At 38.4% G+C, this 15693-nt stretch overlaps 2 protein-coding genes across 3 annotated transcripts in view; one reads left to right on the forward strand and one right to left on the reverse strand.

Annotated features, from left to right (window-relative positions):
* The window catches only part of mettl15 (methyltransferase like 15), a 48956-nt gene extending 48780 nt beyond the window's left edge, over nucleotides 1-176 (reverse strand). Inside the window, exon 1 of the mRNA XM_044031212.1 lies at nucleotides 127-176. Coding sequence (XP_043887147.1) covers nucleotides 127-144 — 18 coding nt within the window. The 5' untranslated portion in view covers nucleotides 145-176. The remainder of the gene's footprint in view (nucleotides 1-126) is intronic.
* Nucleotides 177-249: 73 nt separating this feature from the next.
* The window catches only part of kif18a (kinesin family member 18A), a 29707-nt gene continuing 14263 nt past the window's right edge, over nucleotides 250-15693 (forward strand). For both annotated transcript variants that reach the window (XM_044031120.1, XM_044031121.1), the window contains exons 1-13: nucleotides 250-418; nucleotides 1738-2083; nucleotides 3258-3415; nucleotides 3654-3758; nucleotides 4180-4290; nucleotides 5326-5523; nucleotides 9320-9496; nucleotides 9613-9687; nucleotides 9788-9888; nucleotides 12496-12658; nucleotides 13151-13315; nucleotides 14146-14267; nucleotides 14405-14694. In XM_044031120.1, the coding sequence (XP_043887055.1) occupies nucleotides 1768-2083; nucleotides 3258-3415; nucleotides 3654-3758; nucleotides 4180-4290; nucleotides 5326-5523; nucleotides 9320-9496; nucleotides 9613-9687; nucleotides 9788-9888; nucleotides 12496-12658; nucleotides 13151-13315; nucleotides 14146-14267; nucleotides 14405-14694 (1981 nt within the window). In that variant the 5' untranslated portion in view covers nucleotides 250-418; nucleotides 1738-1767. The remainder of the gene's footprint in view (nucleotides 419-1737; nucleotides 2084-3257; nucleotides 3416-3653; nucleotides 3759-4179; nucleotides 4291-5325; nucleotides 5524-9319; nucleotides 9497-9612; nucleotides 9688-9787; nucleotides 9889-12495; nucleotides 12659-13150; nucleotides 13316-14145; nucleotides 14268-14404; nucleotides 14695-15693) is intronic.

The following is a 15693-nucleotide window of genomic DNA, read 5'->3' on the forward strand; positions in this document are numbered from 1 at the left end:
ATAGAACACTCATATTGTTAGAACACAACAACAGTGGAACGACATAATGGGTTAAAAAATGTTTCGCTCTGGATAACCACCAGACAACCGTGTGCTCACATCAGGGAAGATTTAACAGTAGCTTACCGTAGCGCACCAGCTCATAGCCCCTCCTCCGAGGGCAGCATGCCTGTTGCGTCACTGCCTAACGTCACTGCGGTACGCCCCGTGACCAGCGGCTCACATCCAATCTGCTGCGGAAGAGGAAGAAGACTTGTTTTTCAAATTATTGGCGCTTGTTGTGCTAGTCAGTTAGCTAGCCTCGACCTTCTATGAGACTTTCTCTCCATTGCATCGCATTTACGAATGTGAAGTAGTTTTTTTTGCTTATAACATTGTCGCGGTTATGAAACGTGCCCTAACGGTTGTTGATACAAAGGTAAGCATTAAATAACCTCCACCTCATGTAACCGACACGAATAACAATGCTAACCTACCGTTGGAAACCGTACGCATGAAGTAGCTAGTAGGCGTTAGCCATCCGTGCTAACACCGATCCCTGTCCCTCCTTTCTTCACATTTAACTTTTTTAGTTTAGGGTTTCCGTAATGTAATATGTTAACGTAGTTTGACATCGCCATATCCTATAGTAAGTATGGTTTTCGGAGTCTTCTAGTTTGCCATGATATTTATTCACATGGTGCATTCAAACACATTACTTGTTACGTGCTAATTTAGTTTCCCTTTGTATTGTAGTATATATTGTCGTAAAGCAGCACTGCTTGTCATTGTTAGTGTGTTTATTTCGGATGTTAAGAGAGGGTCAACTTTGTCAAGCTGCACAACAAGAAGGAATGGAAGCCAGGAAGCTTGGCTCTTTATTCATTCAGTTCAAGCCTTGCATTGTGTGCAACTACCTCAAAATACACGTCAGAATCAGCCAGTTCTTTGGTTATTAACACAAAATAGTCTGTGTGGTTGTAATTTATATAAATAGACTTTGACCAAGTAGGCGATTATTTCCTGACCACACTAGCTTTAGGTGGGTGAACCCAATAAACTGGCAACTGAGATTATGCCAGATGTATTATGTCACTAAAATGTGTTTAAAATCTGAATTTGAAGCTTGTCATTTAGGCGCTGTTAAAAGTAAACCCACTTTCAATAGTAGGCAGATCAGACTGTACCGCTTATCATTTAAGCTCGCTTAAGCCAAGGTTTTCACTCCAAAAGCAACCTTTGTTGGTCACATTTTGACATAAATCTCATACCTCAAAAGTTCAAATGCAGTTTGCGATTATTCTCTGTGTTGCCATAATATAGTCTGATCATATTTTGCATCACAGAAAGTGCAGATATCAAACATTGCACATTCTGTCAGTGTGATTTTGTGTGTACACAGCTGTCAAATTGTTAGGGTTTTTTTTACTAAAAGCCTATACATTTTTATACAACAGAACATAAAAATGATCTGTCAAATCTGCCAATGAGCAAATATAAAATAATTTAGGGATCTCTTGATACTGATATCGTAATAATAATATTTCAGTATATTTATGCTCATGTCCTGTTCACATGATGTTGATACTGGACATCTTACTTTTGTTTTTTTGTGATATACAGTTCAGTGATTTTGGCCAGTATTGATACTGAGTATTGTATCTGCTCATCCCAAAAATATTTTGTGACTTTGTATAGGCTGTGAGCGGAAAACAATACAATTTATTTAACCTTTTATGTATTCTCTCCTTTTTTTAGCTATACTTCAGGTGAAGCAGGTTGACTACAATGGCAAACGATGTGTGCAGCCATGTGAAGGTGGTCATCCGGGTTAGGCCAACCAACGACAAAGAGAAGCGAGAAAACTGTCGAAATGTGGTCCAGGTCGTTGATAACCACATGCTCATATTTGACCCAAAAGAGGAGGACACATCCTGTTTTGGGTCTCAAAGAGTACGAAACCGAAACATCAACAGGCGGGCTAACAAGGACCTTAAATTTGTTTTTGACCATGTCTTTGGCGAGAACTCCACTCAAGTCGACATCTTTGAGAGCACCACTAAAGGAGTGTTGGATGGCGTAATGAACGGGTTTAACTGCACAGGTAATACATGAACTGACGACATGTTTCCACTGCATCCACCTGCCCCAAACAGTCTGTTATTAGAGGATTTAATAAAACGGCTATGATATACAGCCCTTGTAAAAAATTACCTTACATTTAACATCTGAATTACTCTTTAGAGAACACAACATAAATCACACTTCCAGTTTTATGGTTCTCTTTCATATTTTACTAAGCATAGATCACTCAAAGGGCTTATGGGGATTCCCCTCAAAGTACTTTAATGTCACCTTGATTTATCTCGCTTTTTTTGCGATACCTCGCATTTAATGTTGCATTCTACCGCAGTGCTTTTGCTTTCCTCCTTATCCATGGTGGAAACAATTTAAATAAATGCTCTTATAAAAAACTGAAAGACAATATTATGGATGTTATGTATTGCTCATTACTCTTCCTCCATACCACAATGACTGCATCTACTCCCATATGACTGTGATTGTTGATCCTGTGGTTGTGATATGGACATTCCTTGGACTGACAGTGCTGCAAACCTTGCTGCAGTAGCAGATTTGTGACCACTGCTTTACTGTTTTGTTATTACAACAACCAAGAAAGCGTTGTTAAGCCCCACAGGATTTGAATGCACCCCATTTCTATCACACAAGACGGACGCGTTACCATTACACACAACGGGAGTTAAGGAGAACACACCAGTTTCATTACAGCCCTCAGCCAGGACAACCATGTCATTTCCCTGCTCAAGAAACATCTCTGTATATATCATCCTGTGGCTACAGTCATGATCACAGCAGTCCTCAACACAGTGTTGAGAGCGAGGTTAACAAGCTAGTTCTTTATCTCACTGTAATTTAGCCAACCATCAGTGATATGAGGACCTGGACAAAAGTAGGATTCATTGCTTGTCTGCATTAGTTTTAGCTTGCATATACTAGAAAACAAGTGTATACTAGTGGTGCGAGTTTGAAGCTTTTATTTTAGGTGGTTTTTAGACAGAAGGCCCCTGATTAGACCATAATTAAGATTTCCTAAGCCAGGCTTTTCACACTAAGCAGTGTTTCTTGCCCCATTTTGAAATGCATTAAATAAATTCAAATGTTTACATGCCATATTTTTGCATTAGGTTTTGGTCATGTTCTAATCAAAGCAAGTGCAATGTCGTTGTTGTGTTAATTGAAATGTGTTTCACTTCCAGTGTTTGCCTATGGTGCTACTGGTGCGGGAAAGACCCACACCATGTTGGGTTCCCAAAATGACCCGGGGGTCATGTACCGCACCATGAAAGAGCTGTTCAACCGCATGGAAGATGCTAAAGAGGAGAAAGAGTTTGCTGTGGCATTCTCTTACCTTGAGGTTGGTATTAAAGTCTTTATTGTTATTTTCCCCCTTTGTTGTTTTGTCATATATTAGTGTGTTTTTGTGTTGAAAACATTATCAGTCTTTGTTGTATTCTTTTGTAAAACCACATTGCTTTTTTGTCGAGTGTCTTATTAATGTCATAGAGACCCATAAGTTTACCATACAGTTTAGTCTTGTCTGATTTCTTGTCGTAATTGTAATGTATTTGCTGCTCTTTGTTGTTTGTTTACAGGTTTACAATGAACAGATCAGAGACTTGTTGGCTAACATTGGCCCTCTTGCAGTGAGAGAGGACAGTTCTAAAGGAGTGGTTATTCAGGGCCTCACATTGCATAAGGTTAGTAGCTACATATGTCACACACATTGCATCCCCTGAAAAGGTTGATGGTTTAAATCAGTTTTCCTTCACTTGTTTTACGATACATTATGCAAATTGTTTTTACCTACAACATAGTTAAAGTCTGTAGAAAAGAACAATACAAGACGGACAATTTTCATTCTCTTAATAAAGCTTAGGCGTAGATTTTGTACTGTAGTTGTCATCAATTATACAGATTTTCTACCAAGACAGTGGAGAGAGTTTTTTCAAGTAAACAGCAACTTTGCTACTGGAGTCATTAAGTATTATTGAATTCATGTTTTGTATAAATAGATTTCAAATGCAAAAACCTTTGTGTTGTGCTCCCTGTTGCTGTTGTGTCTAATGGGTTCCTTTTACTGGCTCGCTGACACATCATCCATGTCTTTTTATTTGTCAGCCCAAATCTGCAGAGCACATTCTAGAGGCTTTGGATTCTGGCAATCGAAACAGAACACAGCACCCAACTGATATGAATGCCACCTCTTCCCGGTCCCATGCTGTGTTTCAGGTACTTCAGTCTTCTCAGCGATCATTATTGACAATTTTGTGAAGGCATGATCTTATGACTTCAAGCTATATAGAAACGAAAAGCAAAAGCTTAACTACAGATTGTATCCACTCCATTATTTCTGTGATGCAGTTACCAACATCGTAGAGGTATTCTCACAGGACCTTGAAATTATTGTGAATATGTTGTTATGAAAAGCTGTGCTTAATCCAAAGTAAAAACTTGAAGTTCTTTCAATATATTATTTTCTAAAAGTTGGTTAGCAGTCTATTTGCTGACATATCTCGTCTTTTAAAAACATGAATAAGTTCCGTTTAAACTTTATACTTTTGACTCTGATTTAAAAAGTCTGGAAACCACACATTTTTTCATCATGAACACAGTTCGATTGTGAAGTGTTCACACATTCAAGTCTCTCTTTTTAATTGTTGTCTTTAAATCCCTGCAAAGCCTGTAGCTCTCACTGTAGCTCTCATAAAAAATCCCTGCAATTCACCTTCATTTCTGTCTCAATTTATGCCACGGTGGTTCATTAATGTAAAGAGTGGGGCCATTGAAAGTTTTTTTAAATCCTTGAATTAGATTTTTAAGTGTTTCTGGGAACGCAGTATTCTTGATGTCTTAAATGTTGTTTATTTATAATGTTGTTTATAAAACACATTTCTTCCGACTCTACCTCGACTAAGACAACAAAATAACTAAATAAATTAAAAAAAACAACTTGTACATCGCACTTATGACTAGCACTTCATAGTTTGTTCTACTTGAAGCTCTTACTTACTTCTAGCTCTTATTTGTACCCAAATGTTTAAATGCACTTTTGTAAGTCGCTTTGGATAAAAGCGTCTGCTAAATGACATGTAATGTAATGTAATGTAATATTTTTTTTACATTTGTTATTAGATGTGTGTGAATGTTCATGTATGGTGCTTTTTTGGGTGTCGCACAGCAAATTACGTCGTACTGTTTGGTGCAATGACTAGTATTTCAATATCAATTTAAATCATGTTGAAATATTTTGTGTTCTTTTTCCAGATATATTTGAGACAGCAGGACAAAACGGCCAGCCTCAATCCCAATGCCTGTGTTGCCAAATTGAGCCTGATCGATCTGGCAGGCTCAGAAAGAGCCAGTGCCACCAACGCCAAAGGGGCACGCTTGCGGGAAGGTGCTAACATCAATCGCTCGCTCCTCGCCCTAGGAAATGTTATCAATGCCCTCGCTGACCCAAAGGTGAGTGTATAGCAACCTGAACTTTCTTATACATACTCTAGATAACAAACACATGGTGTGAGAAGGCCTTAAAGCAGGGGTGTCAAACATACGGCTGGGGGGCCAGATCCGGCCCCCCAGAGGGTCCAATCCGGCCCACAGGATGAATTTGTTAAAATTACACACTACGATTACAATCTAAACGTAACGTCAAATACAATATTTTTCTCTTCCAGATACCTGTGACTAAATGTTTGTGCCTTTTTAGATCCAGTGTGCTGTGTAAATAGTACATTTAGGCACGATATTGTTGAAATTGCACTTATTTTTCTTAAGAAATGTCATGTTTGGTAAAAATATACTTCATTAAATGTAAAACAAAGGAGAAAAAAGCAAGGAGTTCTTGTTGTTCATAGGTTATTATGCTATTATTTTACTATTTTTACTGGTCCGGCCCACTTGACATCAAATTGTGCTGTATGTGGCCCCTGAACAAAAATGAGTTTGACACCCCTGCCTTAAAGCAATGACGTATGCGATTCATGGAGGTTCCAGTAGTTTCTAAAATGTTGTAATGTTGCGGGTAAATCTCGCAAAAATGATTAATGGGCTTCTAATAGATTAATTCTTAGATAAATCCAAAAACTTGGCTGTGATCAACTGATGTAAAAAACTGGTACTGAGATGTCTGGTGTAAGGCTACAATGATTAATCGATTATTACAATTATACGATTACTAAATTAATCAGCAACGTTTTTGTTGAACGATTAATTGGTTTGAGTGTTTTTTTTTAAGTTATATGGTTCTGAATGTTTTTCTCCACATAATTGAATTGGCAATCAATTAATTGTCAACTATTTTCATAATCGATTTGATTGTTTTTAATAAAACAAGCTCCTTAATTTTTCAGCTTCCTAAATATGAATATTCTTTGGTTTCTTTGCTCACCATAACCAATAAAGAAATAATTAAATATAATTTCGTTTTTTGAACAAATGAAGACATTTGAGAACATTTCAGCATCATTTCCAGTTTTGTGAAACATTTTTCAACATTTTGTGGACTAAACAGATCGACAGATTTGCCGATTATCAAAATAGTCGACGGTTAATTTAGTAATCGATGAACAGTCGATTAATAGTTGTAGCCCTAACTATGTTCTTAAGATAATTGTTACGGGTAGGTAAAATGAATCACTAGCCTCCATATAAAACAGAAAGCCTGGAGAGTAGAGTCTCAGTCGCAGTATTTGGGTATTATTTCATTCTAGTTGCATACATTAACCTGTCAAGCAGTCTTCTCGTTTTACACACAGTCTCAAGGGATGAGGCGCAAGCAGGCCGCATGCATTTCCAAAGTGCTTTGCAAATGTACTGCAGCCATGTTGAAATGTGATCCTCCTTCAACAGGTTACTTCATTCTTTAGGTAAAACTGTTCTTTCATGGGCCCACTGTCTTGTTAATAATATTCCCTGTTTACACTGAATTCTTGCAGTCATAAACTCTGGCATAGTTTAATCTGCCAAGGCGCCAACGCCCGTCACTAATCCCACTTCTTCTCCACCCTATCCACATGGTTATTGGTGGTCCAGTGTACAATGCCGGCAGAGGAGGAATTCACGTTGTGACCATTGTTTACAGGGGAAAAAAAGTCCCCACTTGTGTCTGGGCTTACATGCCTTTCGTTTGAGTTGAGAAGAATGTCTGCCGCTTCTGTTTGCACTTCTCAGTATGTCATCTTCATGCTATGCTGCACTGAGGTTTTTGTTGAAAGTTGTTTGCCTTAGGCAATGGCCAAGCTAATGCAGATACATTTTACAACGCATCCTTTCTCTCTCTTTTGGCCTTCCATCCACACTAGGTCCGTTCTTCGCACACACAAAAATGGGGCTTTCTGAATATTTCTTTTCGTTCTTTACAGTAGATACATTAAATATTCCCAGTCTCTGTAAACTTGTATCCGTCCGTCTACAGAGAGTCTCATGGGAGCATACTTTGTGAAAGAAAGGTTTTTATTATTATTTTTGTTGCATATGGAACATAAATGCCACATTTATTCACATTTACGTTGCCTGACTGTTGATAAAGTTCTATATTTTATTGGCACATATCCTAAAACTAAATGTTTCTGACATCCACAGCAAGTATTTTTTATATCTAGATGCAGGACTTTGTTTGGCGGTTTTTTTTTTGTTCAGGGAGCTTCAAATGCTAAAAGAGATCATTTTACACTTGTTATTTTTAACTTTTGAATTTGACTTTCTGCCATCTCAATTCCCAAGAGATTGTGGGATTTATATTAATGATCTAAGCACATAGTGTAAAGTGTATATAGCACAAGAGCACTTAGGGTGTGTCTAAGTCCACTTGTGCTAGTGTAGGAGCAGGGAAAATGGGTTGCTGTGCCAAACATGGTTCAAAAGGGCTGTGTGTACTCTATTAGTCTTGGGTGAGTTTTTTCAGGCATATTAATCAGAGCGCTATCTCCCATTGCTTTTAAATCCCAGTTTTGCTCGCACTTGGTTAATTAACCAATATAATGGCATGTAATGAAACTAATAATTGTAACAATCAATTTTCAAGGGTGCTGAAGAAAACATCGACGCTCTGTGGACAAGCAGACCCTCTGTGTGTGTTTGTTTGTGTGTGTGTAGCAACCTACCTATGTAGGTTCATATTACTGTCTTGATAAAGTTCCCCTTAAACAACATTAAAAGACTGCGGTATTGTGTTCAGGCCAATTTTCTGATGGGTAATAGTTGAGATAAACAGATCAATCTGTTATTGCCATTATTTAAATAAATGTGAACAGCCAAATGTTATGTAATACATCAGCAGACTATTACTCATTGATGTAAGTTTTCACATTTGTTCTCAGAATCATGATAAATGCAGATATTTAATACAATGTTTACATCCCAATGTTTATTCGAAGTGATTAATCAGAGTTTATACATTGTTTTATTCAGAATTTAAGGACATTGGAGTGCAGATATTAAATGCAGATCGGAGTGCTCAATAAATGTTTATTGTACGGAGTCATAAAAGGACCGTAATATGTCATCAGTTAATTTGTTAATTTGAAATACTGGTTTCACAGCCAACAATGGTACAGCCAGTGTTTAAATTTTATGTACAACCTACTAATTCTGTTTATGTTTATGCTGTGGAAAAGGGGAATAAGTGTAGCTCTTCGTAGATTCAGCCTTTGGTTTGTGCAGGATTTGATCCTCAACATATCTGGCAATATCCAGGAACAACACCCCAAAATGTGTTTTGCAGATCCCCTATAAATTTTTTGCATATTCTACATGTAGCAAAACCTATCGACCAAAATATCGGCTGTTGGCTGCCCTGACTTCTAAAGATCTACATTTGTCAGAGCAAAACCAATATCGGTCAACCTCTAGTTAAAGATTTAATTGCCTGCTAGTGCATCAAGATAGACTCACAGGTGTCGTGTGAACAACACAACATTTAAACCTTCACAGCCGACGGACACTCAGATGCACACTATTGTGTTTTTCATTACAACAACGTGGACAGGAAAATGACAACTGTGTGGGTGTGAAACTCACAACCTGTGACTCACCTAAGCAGCTGTATTTGATCTAATGCTATCATCATAGACCAAGCTGTTCTCACAGATTGACTGCACAGAGACGCCAGAACAGTGCTATAGACTAACCTTTTATTTCTCGTTTAAAATTCAACTATTTTCTTAGTTGCATGGTTGTTTTCACTTGAAATTAAACCAAATAGTCAATATTCTATTGCAGCTTTGACTAATCTGTGCCCTGTTCTCATTGGTTTCAGAGTAAGAAAGCTCATATACCATACAGGGACAGCAAGCTGACGCGGATTCTTAAGGACTCCTTGGGTGGCAACTGCAGGACAGTCATGATTGCTAACGTTAGCCCATCATCCAAGTCGTATGACGACACCCACAACACACTTAAATATGCCAACCGAGCCAAGGAGATTAAGTCAACGGTCAGTGTAAACTGTTGCTTTTGTTTTCTACTATTTACTGTGATATCACCGCTGTACATTGTTGAATGTAAATATATGAATTCTTCTTGAATAATTTTTTGTTTTCTTCCTTTCAGCTGAAGAGTAATGTCGTAAGCCTCGACAGTCACATTGGCCAGTATGCCGTCATATGTGAGAAGCAACGGCAAGAGGTAACACGAAACATCCAATGTGTCCAGAAAATCTCCTGTAAAGTGATCATACATGAAACCGTTTTCTGATTCATTTCAATCTTCATGTGCATTTCTATAGATTCTACAGTTGAAGCAGAAACTAAGAGACTATGAGGAGAAGAACACCGTGCCTGGCACTTCTAACATGATCTCATCCAAGCAACAAGCAGAGTTGAAAAGGTAAGCAAGAACATAAGCCATTCGCACTATAGCCACCACAGACCTAAAGCAGCTGTTTTTATGCGATATAAACATTGTAATTATAATACTACCACTGACAGAAGTCAGGAAGAGCTCATGGCCCATAATTGCCTGTAATATTGTGTTGCATGGGACTTGTGGTTTTGCAAGTGGTTCTGTTGGCTTTAGATTCATTACATTTTATAATGAAGTGGATCTAGCAGTGAGAGATTTAATTAGGTGTGGTGGTATAGCTTTGAGATACAGGAATCAAGAGCTGTATCCAAATAGTCTCTTTTATTGTTTTATTTATTTATTGCTCTTTGTAGTTTACGAACTTAACTTACAGCAGTGAGCCTTTTTCAGATTTATTTTCCTTTGTCCTCTCAACTAGTGCTTAAAAATAACTGTATTACCCAACAAGTGCTTACAGTGTGCGATTAAAAATGCATACTTCTACAATAAATAAACACAATGTACTTGACTTCAGAATCGTGTTGCTCTTAAACAAGCTCATAGGTAGTTGCACGATATACAGTGTGCCTGTTTCATCGCACGGTATACAGTGTGCCTGTATCGTTGCACCAACAAAATTGTACTGCATTGCATTATACACACGTCCTACCCATTCAAACAAACCATATATGGGCTGAAAATACAAGTGCTAATACAGCGTTTCAACACACTGTCCATGTTAAGCCACATAAAACTTTATTGTTGTACACATTTCAGAAGTTGTTGACTTTTAAATAAACATCTACCGATTATTAAAATGTACAAGACATCATGGTGAAATGCTATACAAAGAATGCGAAATGTTATTTAATTTTCACTGCAGAAGAGAATAAAAAAACCTACATATCAACATCGGTTATCAGGAAATGTCCAATATCGTGCATCCCTAAAAATTCTTTAGTATCTGACAATATTTTAACAGACTTGTATAAGTCATAGGTCAAGGGTGTTTGAATTTATCTTAGGAATAAGACTAAATTTACTTATCACTGACAAAATTATGACTCTCTCCACACTTTGTCCATCATCTCGTCCTGGAGGATTCCTAAGGCACTCCCAGTCCAGATGGAATATGTCATTCCTCCACTGTTTTCCGGGTCTGCCTCTGGGTCTCCTCCCAGCTGAACATGCCTGAAATACCTCTACAGGGAGACGTCCTGGTGCATCTTAATCAGACACTACATCTTTCTCAACTGGCTCCTTTCAACATAAAAGAGCAAGAGTTCAAACTCCAGTCTATTTCTGGTTGTTTGAACCCTTCACCATGTCCCCAGAGCTGTTTTTAGACACTTAACAAAAAAACACCAACCGCAACTAATCTCTGACTTTTGTCTAAAGGTGACATGGCCCTGCTTGTTTATATACAGTGTATATGTGTATGGTGGCGTCTGTGGGGGTATTACGGTTGGGGCGGGGGGGACACACTGAAAAGCTGAATGAGTCTCGCTCCCACACATTTCATTCACTGGCATCAGAATTCACAACTTGCACAGTGAGAGGCTCTAAATAGAGACTGCACGCTTCTCACACTATTAAAAATTCAGCAGTCTAGCAGGGCTACAACGACTCCTACGTCACTGGAGTTGCATTGAAGAGTGCAGTCACATTTCAGAGACAGCTCTCCAGTCTTATTTACCTGCATTTCCCTCCTGCCTCTCCTCCTGCTTTAATCCAACAAGACAGCCACTTGCGTTCGTTTCCTTAACTCTGTTCTAAAAATAACACGTATACATCATATACCGAGCTAAGAATATCTTTTTAGCTCAGTCTTGTGAGACTGTGCATCTGAGTGTCCAACAGACTCGTGGAAGCTTTATATTATATTAAATACTGAACAGACTTTTTTTAAAAGATGAAACTACAAGCATCATTAATTGTGTAAAATAAAATCAATCATGCAAACATTTGATGAAACCAATTTTATACATAGTTAATAGTAGTACGTCTGATGTGTTTTAAACTAGTTAAATGTGTTGACCAAATAGTGAATCTCATAATCTTTTTAGGATGTGTTAAATACTTGTGCTTGAACCAAGAGCTCTTGGCACAGTAATAAATTAAATTTGCTCCTTAATTGTGGCAAAGGACCTTCTAATCACATCTGGCTTGATTCCCTGTGGTGATGTTTTATTAGAAACCATTAACTGGGATGTTTCTAATATTCTTTCCACCTCATTTATCTGAATCAGAGAGGACATAACAACAAATAAAAACACATTCCAGTATGTTATAATCCAAAGGCCACAGTGGAGCACCAAGGAGGAAATAGACAGATTAATCGATTATGAAAACAATTGTTAGTTGCAGCCCTAGTTGCATCCAACTGTGCCTTTTTAGATACTTAAAACATTTAACCATAAAAATTTAAAAGTTTGATTTTCCTTGTTACCATTTAGTCACAAACCTTAATAAACAGATGGTCCCTTTAATAGCAAGAAAGTTTGGATCACAATATGCTACCCTTTGAATTTGTTATGTCATATATAGTGAGGTCTAGACAGTTTATATCACTAAGTCATTGGCGTTCTTTCTTAATGCTGCCCTTTTTTAGACTGTAATATGCAAACACAATCCATGTCTTTGTCTCTTTAGGGTGTCAGACGCTCTGCAGCAAATCTTCTTGAGTCGGACCCAGATCAGGAGAGAACAGCTGGATCTGGAGAGGCAACTGAAGGAGAATGAGCTGCGCCAACACTACAGCGAAGAGGACAACCTGCAGGTCCAATATTTCTGTGCCAAAGAGAAGAGTGAGAAGGTAGCTGATGCTTCCGCTGTTATCCACAGATTCCACCATCCCCGCAGAAAAACAGCTGCTGACTCATCATTTCACTTCTCTGTGCTCTATAGTCGTCGTAGCCTCTCATTTACGCCACTGCAGGGACAGGGTCACTGCTCCCCAGGTCCTGACTATACTCTCCTATTTGAGTGTTAGTCCCACTCCCAATGCCACTTGAAGTACAGAAAGTTACTTTTTTTTCCTACCAAACTTTGCCAAATGCGCCACATCAACAGTTTCCTTCCAGTACAAACTTTGCACAACACTCCTCTTAAATTAACATTTTTCTTAAAAGTGACGCTTGCATTATGAATGTACCTAAAATCCTCACGCTTCTTCCAGATTTACAGCTCAATTCCTAACACTGAAGCTTTTCATGTATTTTGCTAGACTTCACTCTGGCTGCTACATTGCTGCTTTTGTCCATAATTATTTTTAAAGTTTCATTACTAACAATATTATTTTCAATAGGCCACTTGTAAGCACGAGCGGAAGATTGCCAGCCTGCGCACTCAGCAGCAACACATTTGCAAACGTCTGAAGGAGGCCGAAGCACGTTTCCTGGAAAACGACGGCTGGCTTCATCGCGTCGAGAACGAGATGAAGTTGCTGAAATTGAACGGTCAGACGTTAGAGGTAAGAAGAGCGTTAACTCTTCTTGTTTTGGTCTAACTGTAAAAAAAACTGCATGTAAAAGCTGTTTCAAATGAAACTGTCATTTCTGTTAGTATTACCTAATTGGAATTGTTGTCGCTTTTTTTCTAATTTTGTGTCAGTATAATATATCAGGAGAGGTGATCAGTGAGTTCAACTAGATACTAATTACATAACTTAACAGCAAGAAACAGTTTGGCTTCATGTAAGAAGACAAACGATTGTCTTGATATAAAGAATCATTTAATAATGTCACATCAAAACTAATGTCTCTTTTTTTTTTGTTTGTTTGTTTATTTTGTAAATTAGGCCATGTCTCCACTGGTGTCGTGACTGTCTTTGTTTTCTTCCCATCTGTTCTCTCAGTAATTAGAACCGTGCTCATTTTATTTCTCCAGCTCACTCATGGATCACTGAAGAGAATAAATCAATACCATTTACTCATCCTTCACACAGCAGCCAGTTACCTAAAACCATGTCCATGTTATTTTTTTTTTTCCCTTCTTTATCCTTTCTTCCAGGAACTGACCCAGAACTATGACGCACCCACTGGTCAAATGTTCTCTCTGCTGTTGTTTCATAGTTTCTTTACGTCAGAGTTTGTTTTTTTCCCCTCCCTCTCTTACCCACCAGTACATGGCAGGTGTGATGAAAACAGAATTTAGTATCTTACCTCTACGAACCTGACCCCCAGCAATTCTTTTGTTACTTAATAATTCTGCCACGCTGAGTCCTTATCCGAGGTGTTGATATGTCCGAGGTAACTGCTTTGTCATTTCTCCTCTCTGACCAACCGTCGTCAATTTGCTCAGGTGTTGGAGAAGGAACTACACAGCCGCAGACTGGAGCTGCAGGTCAGTGATCTCCAGCAGCAAATCAAGCAGATGGTTGTTCTCACTACACTGCAGGACCAGGAGAACAAGCGCGTACAGAAGTAGGTTGAAGATGCCCACTGTGAATTCCCATTAGGTTAACTGTTACTGTTTTGCAGCTGAATAAACTGCACTTTGCCTCACTTTCTGGAGAAGGGTGGGGGAAAAAAAAGCTCACTATGATTTTGTCACATTTCAGAATGGTGGATATCTTGTTGCCAGCATACAGCCGGCAGCTGTCGTCGTTGCATGGAGCTGGGCTGATCTCTGCAGCAGATGAAATGGAAAACTATGAACTAGAGCACCTTGTGTTGAGGGAGAGAGGCGTGGTCTGGGCAGACCAGGAGGGGGTGGGCCAGCAGCTGAAAGGTGAAGGGACTGGAGTGGAATCTCAGAAGACAAATGAGGTGGGAAGCACTGGGCTCCACAGCGAGTTGGCACCTCTCCTGTCTTTTTCACATGTGCTTTACCACCAGAGTAGCCCCTGCAGTAAGTTATCATACTCTTTCTATTAATAATTCTGTTGTTTATTCGGCATGCATATAGATGAGATTTGTATGGGATTAATTACAAAACCAGTGAATGCTTGCAAATTTAGGTCACACTGTCCTTGCATCCACTTTGATGTCCTGAAACTGCCTATTTTGTCAGATGGATAGTCTATGACTTGGGTAATGGTCCCATTTGCGATCCAAGGGAATGTTATGGTATTTTTCATTCATAAAACAATTGAAAGCTTAAATTGTGGCAATATTTACTCTCAATTATTAGATTGGTCAATGGCTAGTTGATTTGATGAATACAGGAAGACCTAACCACAGTAGACAGCCATAATCATAACATACTCATTGTGTCAATCCCACTTGACGATTGTATTAAAGACACGTTTCACCGTGAATGAATCCTTTTTTGAACCCATTCAGGAAGAAAACATTACAAGAAAAAATAGTAACATACAGTTGCATACAAATCAACACACGTTCACATAGTCACGTATACTGTATGTATATAGATGGATTGCCAACTTTTTTTGTGTGGCTTTTTCTTTAATCAGAATTCAATCCAATTTTAATTACAGAAATCCCTCCCCTACAAACGAAACTCTTCACCAAAACAGGTTCTGCATCATTTGCTTAGTTCTGACAAAACTGTGATTGGTTCAAAGAAACACAAACAAGCCAAGAATAGAGTTTTTCCCCACAATAGCAAATTGGTAATAAGTGCAGCCAGACCATTCTGCCTTTTTTTTCTCCAGGGTCAGCGTCATTGATTAATCACAGCAGACCTTTTATATGAAGTCTGTGTCATATGTGAATAGTATCCCATTAAGCACATGGTGCTGCTTTTGAAACACTAATGATATAATTGTTTTTTTGAGCACTTCTCCGGGAATGTTTTGCATATAAAATGAAAATTACACCATTATAGCAAATTGAAAGTGTGTGTGCCGATATGTAACTTTGTCACCCTTTAGATTTCCTGACCCCT

This window comes from Solea senegalensis, linkage group LG7 (genome assembly GCF_019176455.1).
Source record: "Solea senegalensis isolate Sse05_10M linkage group LG7, IFAPA_SoseM_1, whole genome shotgun sequence".
In the NCBI taxonomy this organism is placed as follows: Eukaryota; Metazoa; Chordata; class Actinopteri; order Pleuronectiformes; family Soleidae; genus Solea; species Solea senegalensis.